General features: G+C 45.9%; 2 protein-coding genes across 2 annotated transcripts; both read right to left on the bottom strand.

Annotated features, from left to right (window-relative positions):
- Positions 1–16693: 16693 nt before the first annotated feature.
- Positions 16694–17476, bottom strand: LOC124662750. Its single transcript, XM_047200551.1, has 3 exons — positions 17315–17476; positions 17093–17241; positions 16694–16928 (listed from the first exon to the last, which is right to left on the bottom strand). The coding sequence occupies exons 1-3, from the start codon at positions 17459–17461 to the stop codon at positions 16886–16888; spliced, it is 339 nt and encodes a 112-aa protein (XP_047056507.1). The 5' UTR covers positions 17462–17476; the 3' UTR covers positions 16694–16885.
- An 862-nt stretch (positions 17477–18338) lies between these two features.
- On the bottom strand, positions 18339–25494 carry LOC124663537 (flocculation protein FLO11-like). Its single transcript, XM_047201227.1, has 6 exons — positions 25382–25494; positions 21580–23896; positions 21294–21471; positions 20121–20228; positions 19338–19447; positions 18339–18578 (listed from the first exon to the last, which is right to left on the bottom strand). The coding sequence occupies exons 1-6, from the start codon at positions 25492–25494 to the stop codon at positions 18501–18503; spliced, it is 2904 nt and encodes a 967-aa protein (XP_047057183.1). The 3' UTR covers positions 18339–18500.
- Between the last annotated feature and the right edge of the window lie 352 nt (positions 25495–25846).

The raw sequence follows: 25846 nt of genomic DNA, 5'->3' as shown, positions 1-25846 counted from the left end.
GCTACTTCAATTCCACCAAGGTCAAGTGAAACTTCGAGCTATCGTGATCTGTTTTTACTTTAAAGCGCGAAAATTCCCCAGATTTTCTATGCATGAATGCAATGCACACATCTGTGTCCTCTATTTCTGTAACCCCATTACCTGGGATATTACATCTTAGCAGCTATCTCTTTCACGAAATTTGCATTGACAACCCTCATGTCGATCCTTGCACAATTGCAGTCATGATGCATTCCACAAAGTCTTTGAAGAGAATTTTTTAGCTGCCAACAGCCATTCTTGATCCACCCAACCCCAAATCCACAGTTCTCTACCTCTTGCACATAACAACACAACATGGTCACATATGGCTACGATAAACAAAGTTTGAATGTGTGGGCGATGCAGAGTAAGCATGGATTTCCTAATAACGGAGAAAACTAAACTCTTAGTCTTACATTTTGGGAAGGACATGCGTAGAATCTGCGGCCAGTGTTGCTTCCTTCAAATGCAAAAATATGACGTGCTCAAACTTGTGCATGCGGCACACCTCGGGACAATCTTGTGCTATGCCACGGAATGAGAGGTCTTCGATGAAGTATGAAGCATAATCAATGTCCGGGAAGTCCTAGTACACACAAAATTGTAATCAATTTGAGTTTAAGGCACGCCCTAGCGTAAAATCCCAAATCGGTAACCAACCCTAACAATAAAAATAAACTGGGAAATTTTGAACCAACCTGTAGGGGCGACGGGGTCGAACTCTCGCTGCCATTCTAGCTCGGCATGGTGTCTTCGGTGCTTAGACGGACAACTCGGTGGCGAGGAGGCAGTACTGCCAGCGACGCTCAACGGAGGATGTGAGGCACTGACTGCTGAGGCTCGAAGGGGGGAAAATGTGCATTGTGGTTACGGCGGTGAGAGCGGAGTTAAGAATAAGGTGGGTTTCGACTAGAGGTGACGAAATTTCTCCCGCCCCCTTTTTCGATGCACATGATCTCCCGCATACGCCATGGTCGACCGCGCTCATGCGGGGAGCTCTGCCTTTTGCATAGTGTGAGCGCACATAGAGGGTGGCTCGCTAGTAATGGCCGAATCGGCCGTTGTGCTTGGGCCTGATTACGGGCTGCTTTAGGCATCACACTGGCGCAGCCCAACAGAGCATGCGGGTAACCAAACTCACGGTTTTCATCCGAACCGAGCCAGGTCGGCCCGTCTTCACTCTTCAGGCTACGAAACGAGCCATGGGTGTTTTATATGTCATGGAATCTCTAGCGGCCTGACGCAAAACATACATCAAAAGTTCCTCTATGTGTTCGTTTGGGTCGGGATGCGGACAACAAATTGGCTACCCGATCACGATCGCTCGTCTGCGTCGGAGGTAGCCCAGTGGCCCGGCGCATTTTCCCCCGGCCTAGGCATTTTTAGATTTTTTTTCTCACCTATTCTCCCCAAACTGGCACATAGATATGTAAAAAACAAATGTTTCAATGTGATGTTTAACAAACTTTATTACATCCAAACAAATAACAGAGTTTACATGCATTGCCATGCATAAAAAATGAAAGGGAACATTTCCTAATTAACAAATAAAATGAGATGAGATTGCCTACTCCTCATTCTCTTCATGGCTTGCCAATGTCCATATTTCATCTATCAATTTCATCTCCATCCGTTTTGGAAATGTGTCTGTAAGAGATTTTAACGTTCATATGCAGAAACTCCTCCCATGTTCCTGCCCTAGGCTGTGGTTGAACCAAGTCACCCTAAATTTCCCATTAGTAGTCATTGAGGCTATCAGGGCGCTCTGTCTCAACGATCATGTTGTGCATGATCACACAACAGGTTATCACCTCACGTATGGTCTTCAAAGACCATGTTCTAGCTGTGTAATGAATAATAGTCCACCAAGCTTGGAGCACACCAAATTCCCGATCCACATCTTTCCTCCAAGCCTCTTTCCTCTAGGTAAACCTCTTGGTTTTCTCTGTATCAAATTTGCAGACTATCTTCACAAGTGTGGCACAGTTAGGATAGGTTTCATCAGCAAGATAGTTTGGCTTATTGGATGTATTGTCATTAATCTCATAGTCCACCACAGGAGCAATGAATTTTAGAAGCCGGTCAAATACCGGAGAGCATTGTAGCACATTAATGTCACTGTGGGAACCCGCCATGCAAACAAAGAGTGCCAAATCCACAAATCATGCGATGCCACTGCCTAAAGAATGATAGTGCATCCCTCGGCATGGCCGTTGTACCGATCCTGCCATGCAAATGAACGATTCTTCCACTCCCAGTACATACATTCTATACTACTGATCATCCCCGAGAACCTTCTTGCTTCATTGATCGACAAGAGTCGTGATGTATCCTCCGCCGTTGTCTCTCTCAAGTGAATTTTACCGAACATAGAAATTACGGCTTGGCAAAACGCATACATGGACTCAAGGAAGGTGCTCTCACTCATTCATAGGTACTCGTCGAAGATATCACGAGCCACTCTGTACGAAGGCATCCGAATAGCTTTGGAACACTTATGATAAGAGGTAAAGCCTAGCTTACTAGTGGCATTAGTCCTGCATTGGAAGTATGGGTCGTAGTCTCTAACACCCCCTAAAATTATCAAGAACAGGTGTATTGACATCTGATAGCAACACCGGAACATGACTTCCTTGTAGATCGCATCAGTCAAATGGAAGTAGTCTTTGTAGAGCCGGTCATGGCTACCCACTTGGTTGCGCTTCACGTTGGCCGAGCGGCCCTTCTTCGAGCCTTGATAGATTGGCATCTGCCTGCCATTGTGCTCGTGGATGAGGGAGGCCGCGGAAACCATGAGCTACGACGTCTCGTCGGACGCCTTGTCAGAAGAGGTGTCCACGACTTCGCTGCGCAACATCTCCAACAATTGCCCAAGGTCCATCTACGAGGGCAACAAGAGTGGATAAATGGCCATAATAGTTGGTGCAAATGGCCTTCAATTGGCTAAACAGTTATTCGGTTCCATCGCACAATTAACCGAACAGGTCTGTGTGCAGAGCCCGGTGGGGGAGGGGGTATTTTTATCAATGTGTTGTCTGATTCATGTTTCTGCATGGGACACAAGCTCTACTCTTTGATTTTGTGCAGTAAAGAAAAATGGACCTATATTTTCAATGTGTTGTCTGATTCATGTTTCTGCATGGGACACAAATAGTCAATACCATCGCATAAAAAGATTCTAGCCTTTCATTGATAGCATCATTTTTTCAAGTATAAACCATTCCTAGCATTGTTTACAACATTACAACCGATGATAATTAATTTAGAAGGCTCCATCTATTGATTCTCATATGTTTGTTTGCCTTACGCATGTACCCTTGGATATGTACAATTGAGTGCATGATATCAATCTTCTCTTAGGTTGACACATTTATTTATTTTTTGTTAGAGAAGAGAGAATAAAGAAAAAGAAGGTTATCTCTTAGCTAAGTAATGTTCCCCTAAAAAATGAAACAAGGTTATTATCTTCATTTTACTACCATATGTATTTCTTTATTACAACACAACTTTCTATTAAAATTTAATTAGTTTTCATTGATTGCTATGATGCGTATGTATAACTTATTTTGATTGCCTTCTGTAGAGTAGATGACATGGAGGCTTCTCCAAGATTTTATATTCCCCCTTTGGCAATGAATGAAAGTGGAACCTTTCATTTATATGTTTTCTTGTGAAAGTTGACTTGGCCAACTTGTTAGCAGGATCTACAATTGTTTTTGTCGTTTATATAGATCATATATGTGAGCATAGCAGAGCATATAGCATCGCATCTTTCTTTATTTTCTCTTTCCGTGTGGCATATCAACCAAGTCCAACTAATCGTCATTATCAATTTATCATCATACTTCATATGGCTTTGGCGGGTCGTGAGCCTCTGCTACTTTGTGGCGATTTTCTCTTTCTAAAACGTGGCGTGCTATACGAATGGTACGTGAGTGAACACGGCGGTGGTTCCGTCCTTTGTTCCTGTTCGCCGCCCAGCCCAGCGGAGAACGTCGCGGTCGGAAACGATCGAGTGGCGAGCGTTGATCAATGTAGCAGCGCCGGCCGCGTACGTACTGCGACGTGCAATCGGGCTTCTTTTGGAGAAGAATTGATTGATCAGATCAGTCATAATCCGTACCTATCTGCAATAACACCGCACTGTCGCCGAGTCCTATTTTATAGTACCAGTACTAGTACACATAGCTGTAGCTCATGCCGCGTCATACCTCTTATTTTAAGTTTTTCAAAAACTATGATAAATTTTGTTGAAAAGAGTATCTGCAGATATGACATAAAATCTGCATAATACGAAACTACATTTCAAGATGTATCTAGCTTTTTTAGACAAACTAGCATGGTGGCCCTCGCAAATGCGAGGGCATCATCGCTATTTTTCTATGGAGATGTGTACAGTTTTTGGTGTGTCAAAATTTAACTCGCAAATACATTTATAGCTTCAATTTTGTTAAATTAATATCACATATGTAAAAAATTATTTAATAGTTTTTTAGAATGGATTTTGTCCACATAAGCATCTATATGAGTATTTTCATCACTTGCGATTTATTCCTCGAGATTCAGTATTTTTTTCGCTGGCGATTTATTCCACGAGATTCCCGCTCGCTGTGGTAGATGGAAAAGTAGCTCTCTCTCCTCATTTATCCGAATTTTAAACCAAAATGAACGATGATGGAAATGCCCACGACCATGCGTGTACGTACAAAAGTGTTCCCTAGTGTTTTTGGTGAAAAATTATTATGATATTTCCATATACATTAGATTGACCATATGTGTTATTTTTACACTATAAGAAATTGCCACATACAATAAATAAATCAGACTGTGAGATAGTTAGTAATTTTTATGTGATGTTAGATTGGTGGGTAAGGTTAACAATCAGAATAACCGTATGATCTTTAGGTCATTATGATGCAATAGCACAAGCTTTTCATAATAACGTAAACACTAATTTGTCTGCTCTAAAAGACTTTTAGGTCGACTAAACCATGTCTTGCTTTCGTATATATTCTCTTGTTTCAGTAATTTACTTATATATCGATTGTTTGAAAAAAATCTAGAAACAAATTGAAAAAAAATGTTATGTTTGTTATCTGGTTCGTAAGGTCCTTTATATATTGTATTATCCTTTTTTTTGTCTCAATGTTCTAGTATGGATCAGTGTTTATCGTGTAGTAATCTACATACTTGTCGGTGGTTCCTATGGCTAGTATTTTTTCCATGCTAGTTTCGTAATTTGACAATCTAGCAATATACCTTGAGAGCAGCATGTCGGTGGCAACGGGTATATCTATCGATTTCAGGGTCCTACTATTCGAATTGAACGCCTCGTATAATATTTATTCGAATTGAACGCCTCATATGTTATATTTTTATTTATTTTACATACTCGTTAATATTCATACAAACATATAAGTTAGTTTAATTTTAGAGCCTATTATATTTTTCTGCCACCATGTGGTTTTTTTTATATTACTATTTGGCACCATGTCCTATGTAAGTACCACCCGTATGAGATATATACATGCACATATGCTAAATATATGACCGGTCAGCTTCAGACTTTTTCTTTTCGCCGACTTAAGTTTGCAAAGTAATTTTTATACAGTTTAAAATCAATCCAGCTGATATGTCACTCAAATATTGTAATGGATCAAGGATTTAACATAAAATTTACGCGCTGCCCCACGGTAATTTTCATCAAAAGAATGTTACTTAAATATGTTTTAGCTAGTGCTTTAAACATGCTCGCTCTGAAAATATCTTAGATTTCTCTAAGATTAGATGTACCTAAATAGTAAATATTGTGTGGATACGTTTAAATTTAGACAAAGTTGTGACGTATTTTACATGACGCAAGGAGTACATGCTTCTCATTTTCGCACATATGTACATGGCTTTGAGCGGCCCAGCAGTTTGACTCGGTATTGTATTTGATTAAAGATTAAAAAATAGAACTTGCCTAAATATATACGTATACCATCAGAACACCATCTAGGCATCTTTTATCTAGCTTATGTAGGCTTCTTTTTTTGTAGCAGGCACAAACAGAGTCCTATGCATACACGTTTTGACTATGTGGTATGACCGTGTTAAATCAGCACGCTTTCTATATTTTTTTCTCGATTCCACGTAGGTGTCGAACATGACATATTGTGTATGCACAAAATATGCACTCCTAGATGTTTCGTAAAATATTTAATAAATCATAGATCTAACAGCTTAAATAATTCTAATGATGCGGATTAACATGGTGGCTCTATTAGACATCCGTATTTTGACATATTGTGTAGTTCACAAAATATGCACTCCTAGATGTTACGTAAAATATTTAAATCTTGACCATTAAATCATAGATCTAACAGCTTACATAATTCTAATGATGTGGATTAACATGGTGGCTCTATTAGACATCCGTATTTTGCTTTTAGTATATAATAGATATGGACTGCTTCCCGACACCATTTTTTCATTGAAAAACAAACCATAACGTTCTTGTACAAAGTAAAACACTAAAAGCAAAACTTAAAACAAAGTTTTGCTAAGAAGGGTGTGCCGTAGGCAAAACGACCCGAACACCAGGGAACCCGCTAAGCTAAAGAGTTTAAGAGCATGTTTGGTTTCTAGCTACAATTTGCCAAGTTAAAATTTGGCAGCTACAGTTTATTTGTCATATGTTTATTTTTTTTACCACACTTTATTGCATGTATAGTTTATTTGTCATAGACTCAACATTTTTATCAAGTTTTGCTAAAGTTTGGCTTCAGTATTTTAAGCCACAATTTTATAGCTAGCTACACTTTTGTCAATATTTTAAGCGATGATTAAGTCTATGACAAATGGATCATACATGCAATAAAATGTGACGAAAACCAAACACATGTTAAATAAACTATGGCTGCTAAATCTTGGCTTGACAAATTATGGCTAGGAACCAAACATGCCCTAAAGCAACAACATCCAACAAAAAGCAATTCTAGGGCACATAAGGTTTTCCAAACCGACTAAAACCAGCATCAAACTTTTCCAGGCAGCAAAAGCAGTACCCAGCCACCACATACACTGAATTATCATCGGGGTGATCTTGGAGATAAGCCACAGAAGCTCTTCCTACCATGTGGTGCCAGACTTGCTGAGGTCTTCCAGGAAGTGATCCAACCAAATGGCTACCAGGTCAGTCCGGCTCCAGCTCTAGTAGCATCTTGAATTTCCTTACAAGAAAGCTTTTGAACTAATCCACGAGAGCCCAGTCCTAATCCTTGAATGGGACCTTCCAATCCCTCAAATATCCCAGGGTTAGCTGCTAAACATGTTTCATATTAATACAAGCTTTCATGTTAAATACAATCAAGTTACTATTGTTCCAAATACTCCAAAGAACAGCAGCTGAGACAATATCAAGTTGCAACTATCTAGCATTACACAACGACTTGGAAGCTAATGTAAAGAAATTTGTGATCATCACATCAAAGATTTTAACACATCAGTCCAAAGCAGTCGAGATATAATTCAATCAAAGAACTAGTGTGTAACAATTCTATTTCTTTACGGTGGCTACACTCTAAAGGTTAGGTATACCCCCTTCTTCTCAAATTATCTCAGCTAAAGGACAATTTGAATTCTCGGGGCAATTTTCAGTTCCCAAACCGTAGGCAAATGTATTGGTTTTACCCCTCTAAAATTAATTATACCATATGGAGGAATAAACCCCATTAAATTCATAAGCCCAAATTATTTGATCCTCTTGGCCAGAGAAGCAAACAGAACCAGCTATTGCTAAAACCGCATACCACTGAATCATAATTAAGGTCCTCTGTAAAAGTTCTCCTAAAAGTACACCTAAGCTGAATGTCATCCCATAAATCAACAATGGTCTTTGTTCATTGATTAACTAGTATATGTCAAAATACTGGGTGGCCAAAAGCGTATTTCCAAACCAAATATCCACCTAGGAACGGATACAAAGCGGCACCCAATCCGCCCCACTAGGTAGTCAAAACTATCAGGTTAGTTATATTTTTCTTCTTTATCAAATCAGTCTGGTTTGAATTAAATTATGCTTTCGCGCTCGCAACGCTAGTTGATAGTGATAGAAAGGACAACACTTCCCCCTTCCTAATTTAGGATGCATATTCGTTTTAGTTATAGTTATGAAATTTGACTAACTACATATGAAAATATATTAACTTTCATAGTATTAAATGCATATAATATGAAACACATTTCTTGATGGTTCTATAGCATTGAGTTAGTGTTGTACTACCTCCGCTAGGGATTATAAGGCTGGTTCGCATACCTAGATCATTAGTTTGACAACCGTAATGCAAGGTATATATTACAAAATATATATTATTAGAAAGTTTAGACGCTCTACTTTCTAGTGATATAATTTTTTTGCTATACGATTCATGTTATGCTGGTTAAATTAACGATCTAGTGGGTACGCACCGGCCTTATAATCCCTAACGGAGGAAGTAGATGTTAATATTATTTCTTATACATTTGATCAAAGTGTACAAAGTTTAACTTTAACTAAAACTTGCATCATAGTACTCTCTTCTTCCTAAATTATGGTGAAACAAGCTGGATTACAGGGCGTATCCCGGTACCCGCTTAACCGGTCCAATTCTTGCCAACAAGTATAACAACAAGCACATCATGCGTTGCTTCACCATGACGCGAGCAATACGCCAAGACGGCACACGCTGAATGGACTCATGGGTAGTAGGGCATGTCACGCACGAACTTGACGGTACGCCACTTGCGCCTCGCGTGACCTTGCCTGCACAAAGAGAACAGTTGAGAATCACACCGGCAAAAACAGGGCACCACACGTTGAGAATCCGAACGTGCGTGACTCGGGCCACTCGGGATACTGACCTCCCGATGTTGTTGGGTGGGAAATGGATGCGATGATGTATCGCGTCCATTATGTACGCAACTAGGCCTCGGATCAGTGGTACAGTGGCATATGACCCGTAAAAGTTCGTACACACCAGAGAGGATGAGGGGTGTGAGTATGGGTATGGACGAGGAGCACGACAGAATTTTTCGGGGCATCTTAATCTCCAACGGACGACGAGCGACCGTTTGCGTTCAAATGCGTCTAGGCTGCTCCGGCGGGCAACGCATAGTAATTGGACCGTCCACAGTGACGCAAACCTGACCCAAATATGCATCTCGGATGCATCTCTGCGGACGCTGAGCAGACACGTAAAATGTCCCCTCGCGTCTTGCGAACGTTTCGTCGCCCCCCCCGGCAGTGACCCAGGCTCGATGCGTCTTCTCAGGCGCCAGTACTGGCGCCGAGGCGTCGCTTCAGCAGTCTACGGCCGGGTAATGGCGATGCCTCGCGTGACGTGCGGCCGTCGCCTACCTCTGCGCACGAAGTAATGGCGATGCCACGCGTGCCGCGACCGTCGCCTGCCTCCGGCGGCCTATTTAAACAGGGCGCGGGAATCTCATCTCCTCCCACACAAAACCCTAGCCGCCGCACAACCTCCACCGTAGCGCCGCCGCCGCACAACCTCCACCTTTGTCACCATGAGCAGCGTCGGCCGCGGCCAGGCTACCGCGCCTCCACCTCCGACTCCACCTCCCCCGGTCTCGAACTCCGACGAGGAGTTCGACGATGACGATAGCACCGATGACCTCTTCGACCCGGTCAGGAACGCGAAGTTCCTGGCTGATGCGGAGAAGGAAACAGAGGAGGAGCGGGCGGCCCACGCGGCGTTCGACGCCGAGATGGAATGCCACGAGGTGGCGGCCGCCGCAGAGGACGAATCCTCCGATATCTCTTGGTCCTCTGATGACCCTCATGCGCCTACCTCATAGGAGAACGTGGCAGAGCAGAGGGCCTTGGTCGACTCATTCGAGACGCTCAAGAAAGCCGAGGATGCCGCGAACTAGACGTTGTGGCGGTGCCTGCTAGAAGACGCGGCGGCATACCGAGCTCTAGCGGCTGCATGGCTAGCGGCGAAGAAGCAGACGAGGGAGGGACGCAACGACGGGGCCGGGCCATTGTGCAGCAAGTAGTGTAGGCTTGTACCAACTGTAGTTTGTATAGTTTGTAGTACCTGCTTTTTAAATATTATTGCAAAACAAAAAATGGGTCGCCCCGCTGGGAGCACACCCAGACACAAACGGACGCGCGGTCAAAATATGTCCGCGAGGCGGCGGAAACGAACGCGCGCCACCACTTTTAGGCGTCCGATATGCGTCGCCCCGTTGGAGATGTCCTTAGAGCATCTCTACCGACGCTCCGATAGTGGCTCCGATAGCTATTTGGGGGTCGGCGCGGTTTTTGTCTCACACTGGCGCACTCTAAAAAGCGTCGACGCGGTTTCGAGTCCAATAGAAGCGTCGGCAACCCCGTGCCGGCCCCTTTGCAAAGGGTGTGAATCGAGCGTGCCGGAACCCTCGTCCATGTAAGAACGCACCCGCGGGGCCCTCCTACCAGCCAGACGCGCCGCTTCCCACCCATCGCCACTGCCGCGTCCCCCGTGCTAGCCTTCCACCCCGCCTGTCCATAGCCGCCCACCATCGACACCGTCGCTAGTCCCTCGACCGGCCGTCGCTATTTCAGCTGGAATAGAGGCCGCCGCCACCTCCTCTCAAGTGCCCGCAAAGTGTTCGTCGGATTGCTGCAATGGACAACGACGACGAGATGTTGGTGCAGTTGTTCATGGAGGAGGAGAGCATTGCCGCTGTACGACGGCAGCAACAACTGATTTTGACGAGCTTCCTCCGCGTTAGCCAGCCATTCATGGCCGTGTATCGACGCGGCGGTTCAAGGCCAGTCAAGAGGAGGAACGTCGACCGACATCGTCAAGCCGGCGCCATGCTGCTTGAGTGCGACTACTTCGCCGGCGGTGCTACTCATTCGCCGAAGGAATTTCGAAGCCGGCTTAGGATGAACAAGGATCTGTTCATGAAGATTGCACCTAAGGGGGCTGGAAGGTTTTTAATGAGGCGACCTGCTGTTTGCTTAATAGAGTGGGTTTTAAATTTCAAAAAAAAAAGTCAGAATAAGGTTCTTGCTGCCCAATTCTCGCTCCGGTGGTGCGTGAGGGCGCGTGGAGCTGTGTATCATGCGGATCTCTTGAGATCCAATCGATTTTCATGTTCGTTGGTGTGGTTCCAAATTTTAGATTCTAAAATCTTACAGCTGGGCATGGGCAGCCCGGCCCGGACAGCCCGACCCGACCCGGCCCGAAAATCCCGGGCCAGGCCGGGCTTGCATGTCGGGCCGGGTTCGGGCCTAAATTTGGAGCCCGAAGGTCGGGCCGGGCCGGGTTCGGGCTTGAAGAAAATAGGATTTTAGCCTAGTTCGGGCCGGGCTTGTCAGGCCAGGCCGGGTTTTTGTCACTTCAGGCCGGGTTCGGGCCTGATTTGCAAGCCCGGATGTCGGGCCGGGCCGGGCTCGGGCCTGGGAAATTAGGTTCGGGCTTTTTCGGGCTTGGCCCGAAACCCGGCCCGGCCCGAAGAATGCCCAGGTGAAGTTCCAAGTCTAGCTCTTCCAATATATAGGTGTCATCTTTAGGGATGGTTGCTGCTCTGCTGTGATGGTACTTTGGAGTCTTAGCACGACAATTTTAATTTTGTCTATCTACAACAACAAGCTTTACTACAAATTCCTCAAAAAAATCTACTACGATAAACTGGTTTCAGTGATGGAGGGGCGAGAATGGGGACATGACTTCAGATCGTGCAAACGTCCGTAGTCTTCGCTAGATGGTCTAAGAACCTGTTTATGCCTTTTTATGACTTTTCATTGTACTACCGTGGATGTTTATCAATTGATCGGTGAACTCTTCGAAAAAAGTTGCCATGAAATCTACCGTGACGTAGTATTTGACAACATGTTTCCGTGTTACGAATCGCAAAGCACCAATACGTGAAAGCTGCGGGCCTGTGTCCAAGGACCACCGTCTCCGTCAGTCAGATAACACGAGAAGAAGATGTGCACTAAGAGGCACGGCAGATCCTAGCAATCATGTGTAAATTCAGCAGTTTTTCGTGAAAGGAACAGCAACACGGCCAAAAAAAATGATGGTCAGAACTCAGAAACCACACCAAATCTTTCGTGTGGGAACGTGTGATAAGACTGAAGTTTCCACACGAATATAGCCAACAGGTATGGCATTGCAGCTGATGGAAAGTGTCATGGAACAAACGGTGTTGTCTTTGGACTGTCCTGCTAGCAGAGAGAGCCAAAGTTGTCATGTAACATGAGAAGTATCCGACATCGCAATCTTCTGGTTTCTTGAATTTGTTCCGGTCAAGAAGAATATGCATTAAAACATCAGATGTAGTGCTTCCCAGGGACTATATCATATTATCATGCTTGTTGGCTTATTGTGACTGCTAATCTTTGGCCATGTGTTTGTCCATAGCGACAGTTCAGTCAAACAAGGTTGTCTGTATGCATACGCGTTGCAAAAGCTGCCAGCTGCGGTTTTATTTTGGAAAACGATGAGAGGTAGTCCCCCATTCCAAAATAACTGTTATGCTAAAGTATTTGATTTACTTTGACGGAGGACTCTAGGCATATAATAAACTAGCCTAAATGTGTAGTATCATAAGCCATCACGATGCCAAATGGGGCTTCACTCATGGAACAGGCTTTCACCCCGCTATATAAAGCCACAAACGGAGCTTCACTCACTTCTCACATCAGCCAATTCTCACTTTTCTCCTTTCAGCGTTGAGACCCAGGGGCGCCGATCTTCATCTCGTGGATCCATGTCGAGTGTAGACGTTTTGTTCCGTATCCAAGAGCACCATCCGGGTTAGAAAGATGCAAATATGCCTCCTGAAAGGCACCCCTGGAAATTAATCAAAGCGATAAAACCAGCACCACTAGCTAAAGATAGGGCAGGCGACGTGACGCCATGAAAGGAGCAGCTGAATAAAGATACGACTTGGGATCACAGAACTTATTCTCATCCTTGGGTTATCATCTCTTGCTTTGTGAACTTGATGTTGAGAGGCTTAGAGCATCTCTAACAGAGTCCGTATTTGTCCGAACCGAAAAAACGAAGTTCAATCTCCCGAAAAACGAATTGAGAGAGCATTTGGGCACGTCGCAGAACAGAAACTGTAAACCGAAACCGAACTCGTGAAAATCAAACGACGCGGGAAATCTATCGACGGGGATTGCAGTCGATTTCATCCGATCAACCTTAATTCGATCATAATTCACACTAAATAGTGACAAAATACAACCGCATTGGACCTAAATTACGTACTACATGCCTAATTAGATTAGAAATTAAATTTCCCGGCGACTATACTGTCCGGGCGGCGGAGGGTTTTTCGACGCCGTCGGTTGCTAGGCGACGACGAGGGCCGACAGCTCGATTGCCGCCGCCGCGCTGGAGGCGCCCCCGCAAAGCAGAGGCGGTCCGTCCGCATCGTCGTCGTCGCCGCTCGGGGGCAACGGCGGCAGCGGCGGGCTCCTCCGCTTCGCCAGCCGCAGCTGCTGCCGCCGCCGCCTCCGCAGCCGCCTCCGCGCGCGCTTGAAGGTGGCGCGCCATCAGCTCCGGCCACTTGCGGCCGGCCCGCTTCCATGCACCGTCGGAGCGCGCCCGCCTGCCGCGCTCCGTCTCCGCCCGTACGCCCGGGGGACGGCGACTTGCCCTTCCGGCGCCGGATCGGCCGCCGCCCCTACCCACGCGTGTTGCACGCGTCATTTCGGACGGCGGGGTGGTAGCCGTAGCAGCGTCCGAGCGCCCGGGATTGCTCGTCGGAGCGGCGGCGGGCTACGGCGGCGGGAGAGGAGCGGCGGGAGGGGAGTAGGGTTTCCGAACCGAACTCCCCTCCACGAACCCTTTTAAATAGGGGCCGTGCGGAGGATTTCTCGGGCCCCCGAACTTTCGATTCGGGCCAGCTCACTTTTTCGGGCGCTGATCTGCACCAGTTTCGGCCCGAACCCGTAAATCCGCCGGAAAAGTTCGGTTCCGGCGGGATTTACGGGCTCTGTTAGAGTTGCTCTTAGACAGTCAGACTTCCCAGTCCCTTTCTCCCTTGGGGCGACAGGAGCTTTGGCCCCTAGATGAGGCAGGAGCACTTGTCCCCTGCTGCTATTTCTATCAAGAGCTAACCTTACCTACCAATAACAATGCTCCTACCAGATTCTGCCACGAACCTGCTGCCAATATTATAAGCTTCACAGGGCAAGTAGGTGATAAACAAGAGGAGGAACTTCCTGCAACTGCGAACCACACGTGACGCCTTTTCCTTTCAGATGAGGTGTGCATATTTAACATAGCGAACATGGGCAAAACCATTTGGTCAGGTTGACTGCCTAATTGCATTATACAAATTCATAGTGACATGCTTGACTAAACTCTTTTCAGACTGGGTAATGGGGAAACTGTGTGAATTAGAAATGGGTGTTCACAACTGTGTTACGTGTCCTTTTTATGGCTTTTATGCAAACAAAGGGATGCAGCGCAAAGTTTTGCAGCTCCGGAAATAAGGTGCAAACAATGCAACTCAGATGTCAGGCATGAAGAATAGCATGTGTGAACATTTTTCTTTAGCCACAACAGAACACTTGGAGGATCCATTGACCGCAGAGAAATATAACAAACTGACAATAGCATTCACAGGTGTTAGCAGCATGGCTAGTAGTGGGCTAGTGGTACCGTTCCTGCCATAGATGGAGCAAGTAGATGATAAAGAAGCTGAGGAGCTATCTTGATATGGGCACGGAGGCCTATGTGGAGCCCAATTTCAGGACTCCACCAACCTAGGTGGTATGCCATCAAGGATTCAGGAGTGACACGCTAGGACGACCTACGCCATGTAATAATTAAGTCTAAGGTTGTGTCATTCATTCTATGTTAGGAAATAATGTAGCCAGGTCATGCTGTGGGCCATCTAGGGTTTTTAATAGAGTCTGTTTGACTTGGGCCTGTCCAAGTCGAACTAGGTTAGGCCCAATAAGGGGGCCGGCCGGCCACCTCTCCCTCTCATATAAGGAGATGGCACGGCTAGGGTTAGGGAGAGAACAAGTTTAGTCTAAAAGTTTAGGGTTTCCCTATCGCGTGTGTTCACGTGTATCATCCCTCCGGGGGTACGGCGCTGCCGTTATCTATTATATCCGCTGCGAAGGTTCTTGTGTTCATCAAGGATTATCTAGCTCTTGGTTTGAGGCGTATCGCTTGCTGGATCCGTTCCCTGTTCTCCAGGCTGCGTTCATCGCGTTGTTGGGAGGAATCTCTACCCCAGGTTCTCGCTGTGAAAGATCGGGCATCAACTAGGAGGATCCGCTGGGTTCCTCCTACATCATATCTGTAACTGCTGCCTCTCCAGTTCAGATCAGCCTTTTGCATATTTAAACAACAGAGTCATTTTTAACAGACAACATGACACTTTGGTGAAGATACTGAAATGTACACGCATTTGGCAGGTACAGGAATAGCTGACGGGGAATTCTTGTCTGTATGTACCGGTATCCAGTTAATATTAAGGTTAACTGCAGAATACATTGTATACAGTTCAGCCTTTCAGGCCAACTTACAGATGTCACACAAAATGTTGGGCAAGGTAGTCACAATGCAAGAGCAAGCAATGAGTTTTCAAGATTGAATAATGCAAATAATTGAAAATTATGTCAGGGTGCACATAACAGTTGCCCTTCACACGATTCATTTTTTGCATATTCAGAAAGAAGAGTGGAACAATGCCAACTGACATCAGGCATGAAGAGAAACACGAGTCAACAATGCTCAATACAAACCTAGACAGTTGCATAACACAGGCAAAAAAAAAACATACTCCTATTGGCGGTCATACATAGTTGTTGCAGCTCTTCTCATGATTGTGATGAAAATATGCCACATACAGATATCAGATGAAAATACAGTAATAGGGCAGCATATTAAGAGATGCTTATTTCCTAAAAGAGTATGATATGCTTTAAACAACTGTATGCTGTTCTGCATGCTTCATCCAAAATGTTTTATGTTTATATTTCACTGGTAACTTTGTTTGAAGAACAACTATACCACAGCCAATACTGCGTCACACTATCATCAGCTGTTGAGAAACTGCAGCATAATTTACTCTCCTTCATCATGTCGCAGTCTATATTTCCGACACAGGGTCCTCAAGGATTCACATAAGAATAAGATTTAACAAGCAAGATTGGCTCCACCACATACACGTTCAACAAAATTCTAAGAATGGGAATTACCAGCCATCAGTGCACTATCGTTTGATGTCATCAACCAGATAAAATCTCGATTCAGAATTTCAGACGGAGAGAGAATGGCCACATGTGCCCTCAGAGCCACACAGCCCACAGGATATGGACCATGGGTCCCAAAACAGCCAAAGGAGGAAATTCTTTTTCTAACCAACTATTGAAGTCACCACTTACAATTTTACAACATTGGAGTGCAGTATTCTCCTTTGTTGAGCTACAATTTTCTCCCAAAATAACATGTATATAATCAGGTTGTAATTTAAGTTGATACTGAAAACAACCACCTGACCATTCTTAAAGCGAGGTCTAACTGAGATGCGCGCTCCTACACATTGAGAAAAAGTTCAGTTCTATACCCTTTTTTTTACCTAAAAATAGGGATTAAAGAAAAATAAGTCACTTCAGTTCACACCTTGATATTCCGTTTTGGATCAACCAGAAATTCTTTTTCACTACAAGACACAAACCATGCAATTTATTCACCAATCAATTACATCCCAGCACTAAAATACAACGGCTCCGTGGCAACACTTGACCTTAACTTTATCAACAACTTAAAATGATCATGCGAAATGCTCACCAGGTAACTTTCCTCGAACAGTAAAGCCCATCGGTAAGAAATGGCAGTTGCTACACATAGCTTCTTCATGCATAGCATTTACCCAGGCAGTTCAAGCAGCGCTGTACTCTGAAAACATAAACACATCAAGTAAGGAACATCCTTTCTCAAAAAAAAAAAAAAAAAAAAAAAAGTAAGGAACATCCATGGCAAGACACGATTGCAGTATATCCAGCAGCACCCAGCAGCAACCAAGATCAGGAAATGTTTTGTACTAGAAGAAGAAGGCCAACCTGGTTCCGTCACAGGTAGGGCAGAGGCACGGGTTGATGAACACCGGGTCGAAGAGCGGAGACCACTCCACCGTGGAGCTGCCCCTGCAGAGCCTGCACGCGTAGGTTCCCTTCCCCTCGCATGAACCGCAAGGCGTCGCGAATTTCCGCTGGTAACGGCACAGATTAGTCAGAACAAGCTGCTTTGGGATTTGGATGGGTTGGGGCCTTGGGGGTTGTTACCTGGTTGGCATCAGAGAGGAAGCGGAGGGAGCGGACGGCGGCCGTGGACGCTGCGGAAAGGACGAGGAAGCCGCCGCCGACGTACGCGGCGACACGTCCCACGGCCTGGAGCTGCCGGCGGACGCGCGCGCCGCCGCCGGACTCCATGGGCGAGCCTAAGCCAGTCGAGTTTTCCCGGCCTCACGACGAGGAGCTTAGCCGCCTTTAGATTGAACTGGGCCTCCACAACACTAAGGGGCCTCTTTGGATTGGCGGAAATTCATAAGAATTTTGGAGGATTCTAACTTTTTAAGTCCTTCAAATTTTTCTTATGGAAGGCCTTTGGATAATTGGATCAAAGGATTTAGAGGCCACTAAATTCCTATGAAATCTATTGGTATGCCTTCCATCTTATTGGAATCCCAATATGAGGTCAAACCCCATTTTATTTTTTCTTTGAGAAGTCCAATGCACTACATTCTATCTTTTACTACTCCCTCCTCATTCGTGCAAAATTCCAGTGTTTTATGCACACCATCCAAAGGCACCTTTTAAGAAACTTGTGTGTTTTAAAATCCTGTAGAAATATACACTACATGGCACCTTAATCCATTGTTTTATTTAGTCCTAAAGTTCTGAAAACCAAAGCGGACCTAAGGTATAGGTATCTCATTTTCACCTTTTTTAGGTCTCTCCTTGTAGGTTTTTCTCTCCATTAGTACTTATGTTCTGCACCCAACTCTTTTTGGAGAAATAAAAATCAGGCAAGAAATAAGTGCTCTAGCTAAGAATCTCAAGCAAAGTTTGCATGATTCCTTCACATGTTATGAAGCAACGAAAATGACAAAACGCTATCTTTTCACAGATTGGATTCGGGGACACTATCTTCGGCTTTCATATTTATCCCCAAGCTACATGCCGGATTTGAACTTTGTACATCTTTTTTTTTGGACTCGGCAATACCTTCGATTGATGAAGTCGGAAAGATTCTGGACAGTTTATAAGGAAAACCGGCCGAAAACCATACAACACAACGCACCACGCCGGCCCCGAGGCCGCGCCCCCACACGAGCAAAATGCCCGTGCCAAAAAACTGCAAGAATACCCACAGCAGCATTTTCAAGTTTTCCTTTTACTTGTTTAGACTGCGTTTCAGGATTTCTGGTATTACAGGAATCAACCAGGTATAGAGAACCAACATTGATTACTAGCCCTGGTTAACCAGCTCTGGTGGGTGAGGCGACGCAGCCTGCTGGACTGATATCCGAGGCCGAACATTCCGCTCCTGAAACAAAGAAATTGGCATAGATTCAGTGCACTGGCATTGCTGTACTCCTACCACCGACAGGAAAGCGTGAACATAATAATGATCAGAGACGGTCAAAATTGAAGCTACCAAATAAGAAAATTTCTAAAGCTTCAGATCTATCAGAAACCAGAGTGGTTATATTATAGAAGAAGAGCAGGGAAGAGAAAAGCTTCATATGTTGGCTGGGTTTCAGGGTAGGTGACATGTTTGCTGTATGCATCGTTTCGATGCGGAGGCCAGGGCATGTTCCCCTATTCGAAAAGAAATAAAAAAAGGGGGTGGTGACATGTATATTACAGGAGCTGGCATGGAAAGGTTTACAAGAGTTTCGTGAGTAATGCCCAGAACATGAATCGCAATGACACAGAGACTAAAGTTGACATAACTGTTTTCAGGGTGAAGTTTTGACATGATTGATTAATTGATATGATTGCGTAAGGAGCACAACTTCTGATCCTATTCAATGGATGGTGACGTCTCTATTGGTAAAATGGAGTAGTAAGTGTAATGACGCATTTTGTTCATCCCAGAAATTAATATGTTCTGGGCCGCATAGGTAATATAGCACGTTTCCCAAATCATATGCATAGGGATTGTGTAAATCAAACAAGCTGGATGCATAGCAGATTGGTGCTACTTTTTGCAGTGGCATATAATCTTTTCTTGCTCGAAAATATTGCAACAAAAAAAGGCTATGTACCAAGTTAATTATGTGCATAGTCAAAGTTCACTTACTCCAATCTCAGTGACGAAAAAGCACAAAGAACATTTTACAGCAGGAGCCCCCAAAGGATACATCAACAATATCTCACATCGTCCACAGCGTACATTACCAACTTCATGGGCTGCAACAGAAATATAAGGTAAGGTACCGTTGGGAAGCATATGAAGATGTTATGTTTCAACACACTTTGGAGGATAAATATGAGAACATATAACCCCACGATTATATCATTAAGTGTGTCCATGTTCCAAAAGCTTTTAAATTGACATAAATTTGAGCTGGTAGCCATAAAAGCTAGTAGACAAATATAACGTAAGGTACCGTTGGGAAGCATATGAAGATGTTATGTTTCAACACACTTGGGAGGATAAAAATGAGAACATATAACCCCACGATTATATCATTAAGAGTGTCCATGTTCCAAAAGGTTTTAAATTGACATAAATTTGAGCTGATAGCCATAAAAACCTAGTAGAGTTGTAAGAAGTTCAGAATCCTCACATTTCTGTTAAGTGGGCCAGTGTTGATATAAATATAAATGACATCTCATAAAGTTTTAAACCATGATAGATGGACAGAAGAGTAAAGTTGCAACTTAAAAACTATTATACAGAAAAAAGGGACATGACATAATGTTCAGCGACCAGATAAGAATTGTGTGGTAAATACAGAATCGAGTGAAAACGGAACTTTTGGAGTTTTACCTCCCTAGAAGTCACATCAGAGGAACAAAATGAATAACAAGGAAACACGGAAAGTAGACAACTGTTGAACAAAGCAGAAATAGTATGTACCTTCCAATACAAGGTTTATTGTCCGACAGCCAGCACACTGTACATGAACAGCCCCTCTAGGATAAGCAATAAGTTCACGGCAGCTTCCACATACCATTTGACCCATTTCTGTACAAAGTTAATATATTGAACATTTGTTACCCAAAAAAAAATTGAACATTTGTTACAAAAAAAGTAACCAAAATCTACAACCATGTCACATTTCAAATACATATGAGTTAATAGACTTCATATTCATGTGTTATGCCACTGATATCTTAAATGTGGCCGCACTCATATCCAATAACTAGTCAAGGTCTGATAACACTGCCCGCATATTCCTAGGCCAGGTTTGATAACACTGCCCACGGATTCCAGGGTCGTCTATTGTCTTGTTCTAAACAGCCTAAAGAGAATTCTCATGGACAACATCAATATGTACATCGACCAGTGATCCTAAAGTCTTAGGAGCTTTATGCATGCATGCTGTCTCACCAGCTCTTCATCGTTCACCTTGTTCAGTCAGATGTATAGTTTGAGCGTGCAGTTAAGTTAATTAATTGCCTCCACAAACCATTGCTGGGTGAACATTTACATATAGCACAGTGCTAAAGCAATTAGCTAGCAAATAACATAGTTGGTGAACATTACAGTATTTATGCTAATTGTCTCCTATAGTCCGTTCAATTTGTATTTGCTAGCCCATGTACGTGCACAGTTCATGACTATGAGAAAGTAGAACGAAATAATTCCAGTGTGATGTGATGCCACAAAGCGCCTTCCAGGGAAATGATGCATAAGAAAACTCTAGAAAGTAAAATATTGCTTCTTGTTACAGTGTCCTAGATTCTTAGTACTTTGACGTGACACTTATAACGGTCCAGTTGTTAATACTATCGGCTACATAAGTCCTCCATCAGTACCATGCTAGATTCTGGTGAGAAATTAAGATCGCCATAAAACTGGCGAGGACATCCAATTGCCTGACAAACACCTGAACAAGCTACATTTCTGCACAAACAAGTACAGCAACTTTGTGTTGCATCTAAGATGGGCATGTGATCCCAACATTATTCATCAATAGACAGGAAACTGTGTCATGAACTCCATTGACGGCAAATAATTACTAGCACAAACAATAGTAACTTTGTAATATATATATGCAATGCAGCAAATAGATGGAACATTAGTAACCTTTGCTGATGAAAGGAGGCGGTGGTGGTGGCAGAAGTTCCAAGTCGCCCAATGAACAGGGTGCAGCCTGCATACTTGGTGAAGATTGCTGATGCTGTCGCTGGGGCGATGTCCCCTCTGCTCCATTCCCTGATAGCAGGAGCTCTGTAGTTGAACGGTCCATGTTTGTATCCATTGCCTGAAATGCAGGATGCGGCTGAGTTGTTTCTTCTGACTTCAAATCCATATAATTTGTGGCAGGTACATCTGGCTTGGTGTCCACAGCATGCGTCTTAAAAGAATTCACCTGTGGCTCTAGATGTGGCAACAACCCCTCAGAACCACTCTCCAACGGTGGTGACAGAATGAGTGATGTGCCCTCTTCAATTGCCCCCAGCAGAGGCACTAGATGATGCACTTGATCCAATGCCTCTATAACTGACTCAGTGGCAGCCATATCAGCCAAGACCTTAGGCGTCCGAATTTCAGGAAGAAGAGGAGGCAATGGCAAAAGCTGCAAGTTCTCATGCCCTGAAGTCACCATCTCGAGTGAACAAGCAGTACTCTTCTCCTTAAGAGTTGGCAGCTCGTGCAGTTGTTGTGGCAATGATCCCTCTGCTCCACTCTCCAATGATATCTCCATCTTCACATCCATTGCTTCCGGTGCAGGCGATGGCTGAGCAGCATCCTCTGACACTTGTTCAGCTTCACTGGTGGCTGGATCGTTGCAGGTGTATGCAGTCTGTGCCAAGAGTGGAGACGGTAGCAGTAGCTGTGGTGACTTAAAATTCTCAAACCCCGGAGGTGCCATATCTGGCGAACAGGGCACATCTTGCACAGTGGGAGAAGGGGGTCTAGGATGTTCCTCTTGCAGTGACCCCTCCATTCCACTCTCTAAGGGTGCCAGGAGGGGATGTACAGCATGCATGTCCACATCCATTTCCTCCAATGCAGGTCGTGGCCCAGCCTCTTCCTCCAGCTTCACGGCCAAAGGCTCCGCTGCAGCTGCTTCTTGCATGATATGTGTAGTCCCACAAAGAGGAGTGGATAGCGGTTGCCATGACGATCTAAGACTCTCAAACCTGGGAGGTGCCATCTTCGGTGAACAAGTTTCAGACTGCGTCACTGGAGTAGTTGATCTCAACAGTGGCTGTTTCAATAACCCCTCCCCCTTGCTCTCCAATGGTGGCAGCAAATTGCGTGCACCGTCTGTCTCCACATGTATTGCCTCCAATGCTGGCACTGACAAAACCGCTTCCTCAGTTTTTACTGTCTCTGCCTTGGTGGAAATCAAATGGAACGAGGTATATGTGGTCTCATTGGGTGGCGGCAGCCTTGACAAACTCTCAGACCCAGGAGGTGGCATATCTGGTGAGCAGAGCTCAGCTTGTGTGATGGGAGAAAGTGGTCTCAGCAGTGGCTGTTGCAAAGACCCAAATGATGGCCGAGGAAGGCCAGGTGCAGTGTTTATCCTTGCATCCATAGCTTCCAATACAGTCAGTGAATTCGACGCTTCCTCCGGCATGGATGCATTTGGGAATGAGTGTGTAGTTTTGACTGACAGGTTGGGAGAGGGTAGTGGCGGCCATGAAGATTCGAATTTCTCAAACGCCTGAGGTGCCATCTCCGGCGACCAGGGTCCAGCCTCTGTTGGGGAAGAAAGCGGTATAGGCATTGGGAGTTCAAATGACTCCTCAGCCTCACTCTTACATGCTGACGACGCACAAGGCTCAGCCGAAGTCACTGCCATTGCATCGGCCTCGGCTGTGTCAGGCGAGGCGTGTGCAATGTTAGCCGGGGCGGGACGGCGAGGAGAAGGCGGCTGTGCGGGCTCTGAATTTTCACACCCCGGAAGCACGGTAGGACAAGGTGGTCGCGGGTGCTGTTGCGGCAAGAACCCCTCTTGTCCACTCTTCAGTGGTGGCTTAGGCGGCGTCGGCGCGGTAGGCCGATTTGAATCCATCGATTCGAGCGCAGCAGGTAGCCAAGCTGCATCCTTGGACACCATTGCTGCCGAATCAGCGGGGGCCGCATCCGACAGGGCGCCTGGGGGACTAGATGGGGTCGACGGCGGTGGAGTACCGGCCGCGGCCGAGGGCGCCAATATTTGGGGCGACGGGGATGGCGACGCCCCCGTGGTCGCTGCCTCGGGGCAAGCCTCGAACTTTGGCGGCGGCAAAGGCGAGGTGGGCCCCACTGGTTCCGTGGCTTCGAGCGCAGGTGGCGCGGAGAGCGAAGACGGCCGGGCCTCCTGCCGCGCTGTTCCGTCCTTCGGCTCCGGCTTCGGCACCGGCGCCGGTGATTCGTAAGCTTCCGGGGACGCCGCGGTGGCAGTGGCATTTCCTGGATGCGGCGGCGGGGTCGGCTTGGTGTGATCTGATTGGGCTGGCTCCGGCGGATCGGGGTCAGTGGGTTGGGGGTTTTCTTGGGGACGACGTGCGGAAGGGAATGGTGGCGGTGAACCCATTGGCTTGTTCTCCGGTGAGCTAGCCATGGGGCTCGGCGCCGTCAAGACGACGGGGAGGAGAAACACTGAGCCTAGTAGTAGTCGCGACAAGAATGTGCTCCAGTGCTTCTGGGGTTTAGCATACTCGAACTCAAATCCTGTTCGCCCATCTTGCTTGCTTTTTTTTTAAAAAAACATTTTTTAAAACATAAGAGCATCCCAGCCGTTGGGGCTCCCGGAGCGAAATCCGGCGCTAAATTAGCGCCGGATTGGATGAAACTTTGCCCGGAGAGCGCCGAAGTTCCAGCCGTCTTCCTGCCTGAAACATCCGGGGTTCATCGTTTTTTAGAGAAAAACATCCTTGGATGATAAATGTCATGCATAATCGGCGAATTTGGCCAGTTTTGCCAACATTTGGCTTATTTATATAAATAAACGTTACAGTTTAACAAAACGAGACAAGTTTTCAAACAAATCAAATGGAAACTAGTTGGTGTTGCCTCGAAGCGTCCATAAGTGCTCCACCAGATCATCCTGCAGCTGTTGATGCATTGTGGAGTCTCGAATCTCCTGACGCATAGCGATGAACGCATCCCATGATGCCGGCACCTGGTGGTTAGGCTGTGCAAGAGGACCCTCTCTGTCATATGGTGCAGCTTGTTCGCTCAGAGGGACCGGATGCTTCCGCTCATCCTCGATAATCATGTTGTGTAAGCACACACGACAGTTCATCACCTTCCACATCTGATCTTTCGACCAAGTCAAAGCGGGGAACCGGACTACATCAAATCTCTGCTGGAGGACACCAAATGCACGCTCTACATCCTTTCGGCAAGCTTCTTGTTCCTCGGCAAACTGCTGCTCCTTCGGAAGGCCGGGGTTTGAGATAGTCTTCACAAATGTTGCCCACTTTGGATAGATACCGTCTGCAAGATAGTATCCCTTGCTGTAGTGCCGGCCATTGATCACAAAGTTAACCGGGGGAGCATGATCCTCAACAAGCTTGGAGAAGACCAGCGAGCACTGCAATACGTTGATGTCGTTGTTGGATCCCGGCATACCAAAGAAGGAGTGCCAAAGCCACTGCCTCAAGTATCACAGTGCAACCTTTTTTGTGACCCTTGTACATTCCCTGCCAGGCAAACGAACAGTTCTTCCATTTCCAATGCATGCAGTCAATGCTTCCAAGCATCCCTGAAAATCCTCGAGCTTCATTGACAGCGAGGATCTTAGCAGTGTCTTCGACAGTCGGTGATCTCAAGTAGAAGTCCCCGAACACTTCTATCACCGCCCTGAAGAACCGGTAGAAACAATCAAGGGCGGTGGACTCAGCCATCCGAAGATAGTCATCTGCAGAATCACTAGGAGCTCCATATGCCAGCATCCGCATAGCCACCGTGCACTTTTGAAGGGCGGAAAACCCTGCCATGCCGGTGCAATCTAACTTGCATCTGAAATAGACTCTCGAAGGGCATACACAATTTTCAGGAAGAGCTTCCGGCTCATCCTGAAACGACGCCTGGAAATAGCCTCACCGTGCAATGGACCGTCTGCGAAGTAGTCGGCGTAGAGCATGCAATACCCCTCCATTCGCTGCCTCGGCTTGCACTTCCGGCGACCTGGTGCCGACCCACCACGGCGACCAATGATAGACTCGGCGTACAAGCCGGACAGGCAAGCGAGGATGAGCAGGTGCTCCTCGTCTTGGGCGGCGGCAGCCGTTTCTTCTTCATGAAGCTCGGCGAACATCTGCTCCTGCTCCTCGTCGGAATCCATGCCCGGCCAAGCAGTTGGACGAACACCTGTCGGGCGTGTCGACGATGAGCGACGCGAGGGAGCTGCCCGGCGGCGGAAAATAGGCAGAGGGTGGAGGAACGGCGGAATATAGACTGATGGGTGGAGGAACGGCGGAGTTGGGGCAACCCGCCGGCGGATTGCCGAGGGGTGGTGCCGGCGGCGAGAGAGGAAAGGGAGGGGATGAGGGATTTGCGTCGACAAAGTGGTGGGGTTCGTCTGTTCTCTCGCCGACACTACAAGAAATATGGTGACTTGCGACCCTCCATATTGGTCGTTGAAAGGTCATTGTGCATCATCTATGACCACGTCATGACCAATAAATGTTGGTCGC

Source organism: Lolium rigidum, chromosome 6 (genome assembly GCF_022539505.1).
Source record: "Lolium rigidum isolate FL_2022 chromosome 6, APGP_CSIRO_Lrig_0.1, whole genome shotgun sequence".
NCBI classification, from domain to species: domain Eukaryota; kingdom Viridiplantae; phylum Streptophyta; class Magnoliopsida; order Poales; family Poaceae; genus Lolium; species Lolium rigidum.
The sequence above is the reverse complement of the archived record's forward strand: the minus strand, read 5'-3'. Positions and strand labels throughout refer to the sequence as shown.

What these genes read in the sequence shown, in the direction of transcription:
- LOC124662750 (XM_047200551.1), bottom strand. Translation starts at nt 17,461, where the DNA reads ATGGAGTCCGGCGGCGGCGCGCGCGTCCGCCGGCAGCTCCAGGCCGTG. An exon ending in TCCTCTCTGATGCCAACCAG is followed by an intron (nt 17,242 to 17,314) that starts GTAACAACCCCC and finishes TGCCGTTACCAG; the next exon opens with CGGAAATTCGCGACGCCTTG. An exon ending in CCTACCTGTGACGGAACCAG is followed by an intron (nt 16,929 to 17,092) that starts GTTGGCCTTCTT and finishes TTATGTTTTCAG; the next exon opens with AGTACAGCGCTGCTTGAACT.
- LOC124663537 (XM_047201227.1), bottom strand. Translation starts at nt 25,494, where the DNA reads ATGGATTCCGACGAGGAGCAGGAGCAGATGTTCGCCGAGCTTCATGAA. An exon ending in CTCGCTTGCCTGTCCGGCTT is followed by an intron (nt 23,897 to 25,381) that starts GTACGCCGAGTC and finishes TTAAAAAAAAAG; the next exon opens with CAAGCAAGATGGGCGAACAG. An exon ending in GCCTCCTTTCATCAGCAAAG is followed by an intron (nt 20,229 to 21,293) that starts GTTACTAATGTT and finishes AACTTTGTACAG; the next exon opens with AAATGGGTCAAATGGTATGT.